Source organism: Sesamum indicum, linkage group LG1 (assembly GCF_000512975.1).
Source record: "Sesamum indicum cultivar Zhongzhi No. 13 linkage group LG1, S_indicum_v1.0, whole genome shotgun sequence".
Lineage (NCBI taxonomy): Eukaryota > Viridiplantae > Streptophyta > Magnoliopsida > Lamiales > Pedaliaceae > Sesamum > Sesamum indicum.
Genome location: NC_026145.1, coordinates 14,653,145 through 14,664,122, shown reverse-complemented (window position 1 = coordinate 14,664,122; position 10,978 = coordinate 14,653,145). Strand labels below are relative to the sequence as shown.

At 35.8% G+C, this 10,978-nt stretch overlaps 1 protein-coding gene across 1 annotated transcript; it reads right to left on the bottom strand.

Moving 5' to 3' along the window:
- Positions 384-2,865, bottom strand: LOC105167802. The gene is made up of 3 exons (XM_011087617.2): positions 2,483-2,865; positions 1,333-1,467; positions 384-907 (listed from the first exon to the last, which is right to left on the bottom strand). The coding sequence occupies exons 1-3, from the start codon at positions 2,669-2,671 to the stop codon at positions 545-547; spliced, it is 687 nt and encodes a 228-aa protein (XP_011085919.1). The 5' UTR covers positions 2,672-2,865; the 3' UTR covers positions 384-544.

Below are 10,978 nucleotides of genomic sequence, written 5' to 3'. Positions count from 1 at the left end.
TATACAATTCATTTTAAATTAAAAACTATGTTAAGATATTTAAGTATAAACTGATATTACTTATTAAAAAAATAATATTAGTTGAAGATATCCAGTCCTCTTGAAATTCAATTTGATCCACAACTACTACAAAATTTAAGAAAACTAATTATTATTGTGGAGGGTTTCAACACCGTCAATAAAATTCGTACTTATCTCATTTTATGTGAATTTTATTGTATTTTTAATTGATTTTATACCTTCTTCTTTATTAATAAGATAAAATGGGATCATCAAGAAGAATTCCTCCCAAGTAGCCAGAGCCAAATGACTCAATGCTACTTATGAAGATAGGAACAACAACATACCGCACACAAATCTCACCACAAACATAACAAAGGGGATGGAAAATGGGACGATACGGTAACCGTACCTGCTGGAGAAAGGAGACATCAATATACAGTATCCATCAAGATGTATTATGTCACAGAAACAACAGACTAAGCGAGTGTATACACGAAAATCGGGGAAGAAAGAAATTATGAAAAATAGTGGAATTAGCAGCCTAAGAGACAGTGGAGTCTGATGGCAACGTTTCCTGCAGAGGTTCCACCTGAACCTCAGGCTGAGAGACTTCCTGGGCAGAGGTTTCTGTTTGCAAAGCTGTTGAGCTTTCAGGAGGGGGTGCAGAAGCTTCAATAATTTCCGCAGGTGTAAACTTATTGATGTAGTAGCTGAGAGACGGCCCTGAGTACTCTGCGGTCTGCACGACGGGTGGATTCTTGCCCACCTGGAGAAGTATTGACGAAGCAGCAGCGACAGAGATTAGAGCAATGCCTGCAGCGATAGCTGCTGTGTTCTCTGCTCCGTCGGAGGAGGAACCTGCAGTTCCAGAACTGATTGCACTTTCTGCAACATAAACTGCAGGCTGAGCAGGTCATGCAAAGGATTAGATGCGGTATTCTCCAGCTGCAGACCCTTTTTCAGTATTAAATCTCAAAGACAAAAGTAAAAACGGAGCTCTTACTGAGCTGCATACAGTGTGCTCAAATGTAGTTGGTGGTTTTCAATACTGTTGGATGCTTACCAGCAAACACAAGTTCACTATATGCAATAACTCCATACATATTTTCGATTGCAAAAAGGCAATCCTCAGTCAAGTTGGAGGCACATAACATTGTTGACAGAAACATGGATACTCGTAAGTGTATCACAGAATATCATCTCAGCTACGATTTATGAGAAAAAATGTGCTCATCTTTTTGGTATTTAAAGTCGAAGACTTGAGCAGTAAACTTTACTTCGAACTTTTCCCCCTAGGTCAAGAAATACATAAGAAATTCATTTGCTTACCTCGACCGAGTATATGTTCGTCTGTCCAGCTGTGTCCTTCTCTACATACCCCGTCCAACCTCTGTTACGCGGTGGAAATGTACCAACCACTCTGGTTTTCTCCCCCGCTAGCCATTCCACGCTAACTTTCCCGACCTATTCATTTTTACCAATCTGTCAGATTCCTTTAAAGAGGAAAGCAGCAAAGTGAAACTGTAGTGTTGCTGGTGAAATTTTGAAGGCTAGAAACATTCATGCTAAACTGTTGACTGATTTAAACTGAGTGTATGATCACGTTTGCAGATTGCTGGAGAACCTAATTGGCATGGTAGGCCAAAACATGGAATGAACATAGTTTACACTCAGTTGCCATAGACGTAAGACCAAAGAATAATTAGAAGACAACAGATGATAAATATGCATAATATCCAATTTCCATCATATGTGAGGACAACTTCAACAATTTAAACCGGGTGCATTTAAAACTTGATATTATAAAGAAAGCAAGAGGCTCCCTAGGCATGAGTTAACCCCATACTGACTCCATCTTTATTAATTTCTTCGTATTAACTAGAATATTCGACAACTGATTGAGAACCCCAAACTGCTTTCTGAAATCTTTACTCAACGACCCAAAACTTGAAACTTGACGAATTTGGAGTTAAGGTTTCCAAATCCATAATAATAAATCCACACTACTTGTTTGGATAATCTGTATCAGGGATTTCACATCCCTCAAAGTTGCATTGGTGATGAATTACAATTTCCTTTCCTTTCCTTTAATACAAAGTTATTTGAAATCCTTTCTCCAATCACTATCTGAATCAGTACCAGTTCTCACTCCCAAATTCAACAGCCCTGACCCAAGAACATCAAACTTGAGAAAAACTAAAATCTCCATCTTCCCAATCAAACCACTTTCTCCCACACCAAAAGAAAAAAGACTAAATCCAAAATCTCATCAAGACACGGTTTTATTCTCAAGTTCCACTCCTTTTTGGGTTCCCAGCCCACTTTTCCTCACGCATACCTACACAAGGACCACAAATAATACACATACACAGGCTCTTTTTCTCTTTTTCCCCCTCTCATGGACTAAAGGCATTACAGCCAAATCCCTAATATCAATCAAAAGCATAAGAAAAAACCTGGACTTTGAAGAAACACTGACCTCTTTATCAGGCGCACATTCTTCAGTGTTGCAATCATCAGCATCCTCAGAAGAAGCCCTCACTCTGACACAGCAATAATAAACGCTTTGCCTCTTCTTGGGCTGGCTCTTGTTGAACAACAAAGATCTTGTGCTGTTTGCTGGTGCAGAAAAGGTGCAGCCATTTCCATAGAATGCACATGCCATCATAATATATCTATCAATTCAACAACCGTAATTTTTGCTACACAGACTGCTAATATGCTTTGAATTTCTCTGCTACGGTAGTTATCTGTTGTCTGAGTTTGAAGAAAGAATGGTGAATGAGAAGAGAGGGGAAGAATTTTGAGATGTGGAGTGGTAGATTTTTGTGTTGTGTGTTCAGGGTTGGGTTCTGAGTTTTGTGGTTGGATTTTAATGGAGGTTATGTTGGTTAGCTGTCCAGCTCTCCAAGAGAAAAAATAAAAATAAAAATAAATAATAGTGTTAATTAAACTTACACTCACTCTCAAAATATAAAATTACACTTTTCTCTAAAAAATATTTTAAAATTATACTTTCACCGCCTCCAAATATTCACTTTTTATACATGATCCTAATTCGTTATGACTCGAACAGAAAATATTAACGTCAGCAAAAAAAAAAAAAACATGAATTTTTAATTTTATCTCTTGTTTAACTATTTTATAAATAATTTTTTATTTATAAGTAGAAAAAATATAATAGTTTAACCTCCCGTCATACATATATTTTACATTTATCGCCTTATAAATACAAAAATACAAATAAAAATGTTAAACGATGGGTAAATTTGAAAATTTATATAATTTTTTTTGTTAGATACAACATTTTTCTTCCAAATTTTGACGGAATTTAATTAGGTGTAAATGGAGAATTTTCAAATAAAATGTAAGTGTAACTTCAAATTATTTAAAAAAGAGGTATAATTTCAGATTTTTAAAGCAAGTTTACGTGTAATTAACTCTAAATAATAAGACAAATTACATATATATCCAATGGTTATACACAAACAATGCTAATTATTTACTAAATTACAAATAACCTTATGTATACTGATGAAACTTTATTCACCTCTTAGGACATAGTATAGATATTTAAAAAGTTAATGATATGGGTTAAAATTTGCGCGACCTCTTTGGTCAGATAAACTGGTCATCCAAGCGGTTCGAGATCGCTACTTTTCTCAAATTGAAGTAAGGCTCATGAGAAAAAGAAACAGATCGTTAGGCTTGCTGGGGTAGCCCCAACTATGACCATCCGATACTTAAGTTAGTGTTTGATTTTAAAATCGTGAAGTAGGTCGCTGGCGAACTAGCGAGCTTGAGCGACTAAAAGTAAAGAGTAATAGAAATTGCGTATCATGAGTACACTGACTATGGAGTATTTATAGTGTAAGACTGAGGATCTTGTTGGTTCAATAGGCGTTTTTAGCGTGTCCCGAGTTGTTAGTACACTGACTATGGAGTATTTATAGTGTAAGACTTAGGATCTTGTTGGTCCAATAGGCGTTTTTAGCGTGTCCCGAGTTGTTAGTGTTGTGTCCAAATTGTGACCCGACCCAATAAAAAATGCGCGGGTCTTCTAGGTAAAACTGTAATTTTATTTTTTAAATTCGTATATTGAAAAAGAAAGAATGATGAGGTCCGAATGGAAAAAAAGAGTAATGTATCGCTATGTTTGGTTTCATGTTTTGGCATTTCCCGATACAATATAAACACATTCAATGTTTGTTTTTGTGTTTCTCACGTAATATTTATGTGTTTTTTTATTTTTCAAGTTTTTATATATAATATATATACATATATATACTTATATATATAATATAAAAGAGACGTGATTTGGCAATGAACAATGCTTTTTGTTTCCATAAAATACAATATTAAATATATAATATTTATATATAAAATATATGTAAAAGATATATGATTTGACAATGAACAGTGAATTTTGTGTCCCAAATCACAACATCAAACCTACACCATTTATTTTAAAACATTTTAAATTACCTCAAAACACAAATCTAAACATACAATCTATCTCCAAAATACCAAAACAAAACACTCAAAATATAAATTTAAGCACTATGTATTGGTTTAGAAAATAAACTCAAATTATTCGATACTCGATTGAAATAAAAAAAAACATCATTTGAACTTGATTTAGTTTGAATTTTTTTTTTTTTTTGTTTTGTAGGCTTTTGAACTCGTATGATTGATTAGTGAAAAAAATAATAAAATATATTAAAAATATAAAATTACTCAAATTCGACTCGTATTTAATTATATTAAAATTATAAATACCTTCTTATTTTTTTTTGAGTATTTTTAAATATTTTTTTAAAATTATAAATACTCTAACAAATATTTCTTTACAAGAGTATTTATAATTTTTCAAGTAATAAAAGATATTTATAATTAAGATATACCTTCAAAAAAAACTACTTACAATTTATCCTAAAATTTAAATACAAATTTTAAAACTCAATAATAATTGTTTGAACAATTGTGTGTTCGATTTGGCCTCGATAACAGTTCAGTGTCCTCAATTGCATATCGCCGTTCAGTTTTGGCGCCAAATTCAGTCCACTAACCCTCCTTAAACCCTGTCGGAAACCCCCCAATCTTATCGGTCCCGGGATTGCACAGAATGGCGATATAGTTATTGATTCTTGGCCTGAAATTAAGTTACCCAATCAGCAACTTATCTGGATTTCGCCCTCCCCAGTTCTCAGAGGTAAGTGAGCCTTTGATTTTTTCTGTTTCAATTTTTTGATCAGTTTATATAGTCAGAGCTATTATGATTATTATATTTTGTATCGAAACTCCTGTGTATGATCTCATGTACATTTCTCGATTCTGGGAAATATGTGTCTTGTTCTGGTTGGCGAATGTGCTATGATGTTTCTTTCACTATTTACAGCTACACCAATGTTGAACCATCTGCATTTATCCTTGTACCTGCAATGGAGCTACAATATATATATTTCTTGTTCCACTCATTATGTAAAGTTTCTATTTTTTATGATGATATGATGCATGGCCATTGGCACGGCTTCGACAATGCGATGTCAAACAATTGAATGTGGAGGCATTGGCAAATATCACATCCAAGCAGAGCGTTTGAGCTTTGTAAAATTGAGCATTCGATGTTCACTCTTAATGCTTCATCTAACATGAGTGTTCGTGAGCTTTGCAGTCGGCCTCCTTCCATTTGAGCGGACATATTTGGTTTTCCTTTCAATGCGGGTATTAGAATTGATGCCTTAGCTGTTCTTCCAGCCAAAGCATGCAGAACTTTTTGAAGATAGTAGTGCTGTTGAAATTGATAGTATTTGTTGAAGTGTGTGTAAAATGATGCACTATAGTAGTTTGGTAGATGACAGGGTATATCATTTGTTGCCATCATGGAAATGAAGTGTGAAGCTACAGTTTCTTCTGGAGAAAAAGAAATGATATGCTACCTTTACTGTACCTTGGAAATTTTACAGGAATATCATCTATGCTAATTGCTTATGTAACTCGACGAGAACATGGTGTTTGCACTGCAGGAAATGCGGCGTTTCTTTAACCTGGTAAAGTGCTTATAAACCATGTTGTATTTTACTCAAATATTCCTCACTCACCCAAGACTTTTTCTCTTGGTATTTGGATAGGAATTCCAATTGCTTCAGAAGGGTATCGGCAATGGAGAATCGTTGAGGGAAGAAGGTGGATGTACCATTGATAAATTATTAATTTTTCAGGCTGATAGTTTACAGTTTAGTTTTGCTCAATCGGAATACAGCGTAAGTTCCTTCCTGTAGCATAAATTTGGTTCTGCCACTACTCTCTAAAATAAATAGTATAATACAAGGTTTCTCCACGGCTTTGTCAAAATCTTTTTGGAGAGAGTGGTAAAAAGGAGGGGCATCTTTATACATCTATTGATGCCATCATTCAGAATTGACATTTGTCTAGCACTAACTGAATCTTTCATAGACGTAATATTTATGCTGCTTTGGTCTATTTAGTTTTACCTGGCTCTTAACTGACTTGAAATTGATGATATTTAGGGTCTTCTTTGTGGTTATAAATGGTCTCAACTGTAATGAAGGTTGTTATACACAGCCAGAATTGTTTATTCCCGTTACTAGCTTTATTTTATTCTTATGCATAAGCTTAAAGTTGATTGCTCGCTTATGATACTATTTTTAACTGACAAATTAATTCTAGTTACTTTGTGTATAAGAAAAGCTACAAAGTCATATAACAGGGTCTAAATTTATGCTTTCAGTCTAGCATTCTTCTCCTGGAAGTTTCTGTTATTGGAATATTTGTCCCACTGAAACATCAATTTGAATTTCCACACAGTTTTTGAATGAAGACAGATATGTCTATATTCCTGATACAGAGTCCTATGATGCTGGATGGCTTTCCTGTATCCTGAAACTTTGTTCATGATCATCATATTAGTTAACGATGTTTTATAGTACTTGTTTCACGGTTTAAAAGTCACATTATCCACAACAATCATATATTCTCTTCAGAAGGTGGTTCAGTTTCATTTTTGTATGTCGTCAGATGGCAGTTCCAAGAAACACAACTCTAATCGTTGATTTATTCTAAACAGAGTCCAATTATCCTTTTGTCACTGAAGTTCTTGAAAATTCAGCTAGGTCAAGTCAGAACGATGTTACTTAAGTTTGTTTCATGATGCTGGTGCAGTAAATTGGTCTCCGACAATGGAGTTGGAAAGACCTGTTAACAGGAATGAAGTGTTGAGGCATGTGGAAACTGTGAATTTCTCGGTAGCTGTTGCTGATGCAGTAGAACTGTGTATAGCAGCATCTGAAGCATTGGTAATTAATGAATTGATTGAGAGTATACCTTCTTCTGCTTCAGCTATACTTGAAGCTGCTCTTCAGGTGAAACAAGCACGACTGGAAGTGTGGAAGACTAGACTTATTGGCTTCACTAATGAAATAAGTGAAATCGATAATTTATCTGACTTGGATGATATAACAATGGAAAGTGCATATGAAGATGCAGGAATTCATTTTAATGAGTTGGTCAGAAATGAGTTAAGCGTATCTCAAGTTAAGGATACTTTGGACTCGGAATGTGAAGAAAATGTAAAACATGTGAAGACCGGTGCTTCTGCCTCAATTTTTCGTTTATCTTGCGCTGATAGATATACATATAGAATGAAAGGTGTTACTGACAATGGCATACAATTACGAAAGGAGTCGGCCACAGAATGTTTTAATGGTGACACAAAAAAGAAGGTAATTTGTAACCCAGTGTGTGATTTGGGCACTGATGTCAGTTACCACAGTGATTGCTTGAGGACTGTTGAAGCTCAGGCAAAGCTTCTACTTTCAGCTTCAGCAGAGGTATGGAAAACTCTGCATTTGATTCATTTTCTGACAGTTGTCTTCCTTTTTCCATTTCTTTTTTCTCTTAAATGGCCTGTAAATAGGCAGGGTTTCTTTCCAGTTAGAGTAAAAAAATCACAAGGTGCATAACACTGAAATAAAAGAAAGCAGTAGTACATCGAAGCTCATTGGAATTTAGAGGGGTAGCCAAGCAACCATCTTCAGCATGCTACTCTAGTAACCAATCAGTTGCATGGTTGCGTTCTCTTACAATATGTGTAACCTAGTCCTCAACATGCATCATAAGATATCTAATCTCTGTTAGCTGATATAGGTGTTCTCATTCTTCTCTTACAATTTGCGGCCACTTGAGAATTGGTCTTAGGCTGCCCAAATATGGTGCTAATGCTGAAGTATTCATGGGATGCCATACGTCTTGCCTCTTGAATCTCTGTTCATCCATCTGCAGTACTGAACTTGGATTTCTATGCGAACAAGCATCCACATTGACATTTAAAATTCCTCTATGTGGTTTCACCAATTCAATGTTAACTGGTGGAATTCTGTAGGATAAAATAGCATCCTAGTGAATGAGTGGGAAGCAGATCCTTTTCTGCTGACCATGAACTTTTCCGGGATTTTACCATAGCTTTTGGTTGCACATAGAAATTTCCCTTTCCCCTTCTTTTGTATCTGTGAATTGGCTAGCACTTAAATAACCAAGTGTTTATGGAGAATTTTCATCTTCTTTAGTTTTTGTACAACTTATGATCAATGTTAACTCCAACCTGCAGAAAGGCAACAGACTCACAGCAGAAGAAAACTCACATGCAAAGAATGTGAGCTCTTTCCCCGTTAAGAGTTGTCGAGATGGCGGTAAAGTTTTCTATTGTGTTTCCATGTCGTACTCATTTATTTGCGGATGAGAGAAATGATGTGATGATTTCCTCTTCTGTTGACAGAAAAAGATTATAGCATACCGGAAATAGTTCAAGAAAGGTTCCAAAGCCGCTGGTTTGGTGGTTGGACAAGCAATGTAAGTATTATTACAAGTTGAAATTTTTTGTTCCTGTTGTCCTATCACGCTCATTCTCTTCGCATGCACAATGAGCTCTTGAGAGAGATCTTGTTTTTTTTGTTTCAGTAGTCTCAACGTAAAGGTGATGAAAATATATCATGGCATCTCTTTCAATCTTCTGCTACAATAAAATATTCTGTGATTGTAATTCTTCCCGTCAACCAATCTCTAATTTGTTGTCCAAAACAACATGAAGAATTTAGTTTTGGTAGAACTGAATACAGTTTGAAGTACAACCTTAAAGGAACCTTTATTTAAATTAGTTAAATTGCATGTAAAAGTTTTGTGAATATCTTTTTCGTTGTCACTTACTACCTGGTGTTGCTTTTTACTGGTTAACTGGCGGGACCTAGAAGGCTCAAAACCTGAAAGGAACCCTTAACTAAACTAATTTCAATTGGAAGTATATAAGCACTTTGTGAACGCCAGTTTCAGTGTTCAGTTTGTATCTTGTGATGTGTTTTACCTGAGACATTGAAGCAGGAGTAGTTATAAACCCCAACCATCTTGATGGGATTGGTCAATGGAGAACCCTGATTGGTTAAAATGAAAAAACAAAAAACAAAAATAGAACCACAAGCCCTTGGGGTTATCCTGCACTTTGAGGAGGAATGGCTTGTTACTGTGCTTTACAGCAAAGTGAAAGTTTTTAACACAATAACAATGGCTGAGGTTCTGCTACGCTATTATGATGAACAGTTTCTAATTTGTTTCTCAATGATCTGTATCTATGTTGATATTATTCATTTGTCTCTCGACTAAATTATATACGTCGTCTGTTGATTGTCTTTTGTCTTCATTGCGCACTCCATAGAATGAAGTGGAGTACATTAACACTGTGCAACATAACATTCCGAAACCTTTTGCTGGTGAGACGAGCTTCTTGTCAGAATCTGCAGATGCTGCTTCAGATGAAAACTCCTCTGTTCAAAATCATGATAAAGGGGCCATAATAGCTTCTCAGTTAAGCATGCCTTCTGAAAAAATTTCTAACAGAGCAAATGATGGGATGTTGCTTTCTGAAGATGTTGTAAGATCTTCAAGTACATCTTTGGTGGACCCTCTTTGCTCTGTTGTACCCTGTAGCATTTCCGAGGATATATGTTCCTCACTAGCCATAAACCATGAAGACACTGCCATTCGTGGAAGTTTGAATATTACAGTTGAATGTAAGAAAGACAATTTGCTAGGGACCTCTCCCTCAAACAATGTGGCAACTGAAGGGGAAGGAATCCCTGTGGCAATAGGTAATATCAAGGAATCACGAAATGGAGTTTCGAGGCGATTCACTTTGCTCAGAAATTATAGCAAAGTTCTGCCTAGCCATTCAAGTTTTGTCAAAAAAGATAGTCATAAGAAAAAATCATTATTGATAGACAGCAATGCTGAGTTGACTTTGCTGGAGACACGTTTTGGTAACCATGAGGAAACTGTGACGGGTGGGGCTCATTATCCTGTTTCACAGAAAGGAAATGGTGCTACTCTCCCTCTTGTATTGAACCGTAGGGAACACTGCCCGCTCCAGGCTTTTGGTTGTTCTATGCACAAACTTGCTGAAGAAAATCCAAATCAGACAGCACTACCAGAAAGCAAAGTGAAATGTCCACCCAACCTGCAGCGGCCGCTATTAGGATGCAAAAACCAAAGTGCTCACAAGTTAACAGCCTCAAAGCGTGTTCACTTTTCTGAGAAGGAAATTAATATTTCAGACAAGAAAAAACTTCAGAAGGAACGAACTGTGCCAAAAACTTGTACGGGAATTCCTGAATCTTCATACAACATGTAACTTTGAATTATCTTATGGTTATCCAATGATTACCTTGTGCGAACTTTGCAGGTTGTTCTATTAGGGCTGCTAAAAGATCAACTAGATCCAGTGTACATCTTGAGTCCAAGGCTCCGCTGATGGACAAATTTCTGAAAGTTTACTTGGATAAGGAGAAGAAAAGGTTGATATTTCAAAACATGGAATTTTTGCTTACTGGACTTTCTGAACATAAGGAAAAAGAAATCGAGGGTCTTATTCGAAAATATGGTGGCATAGTTCTCTCTCAAATTCCATTAC

Excerpts from the sequence above, each read along its gene's own strand:
- LOC105167802 (XM_011087617.2), bottom strand. The coding sequence starts at position 2,671 with ATGATGGCATGTGCATTCTATGGAAATGGCTGCACCTTTTCTGCACCA. Across the intron at positions 1,468-2,482 it reads AATGTGCGCCTGATAAAGAG|GTCGGGAAAGTTAGCGTGGA; the intron begins GTCAGTGTTTCT and ends AAAAATGAATAG. Across the intron at positions 908-1,332 it reads CGAACATATACTCGGTCGAG|CCTGCAGTTTATGTTGCAGA; the intron begins GTAAGCAAATGA and ends TGACCTGCTCAG.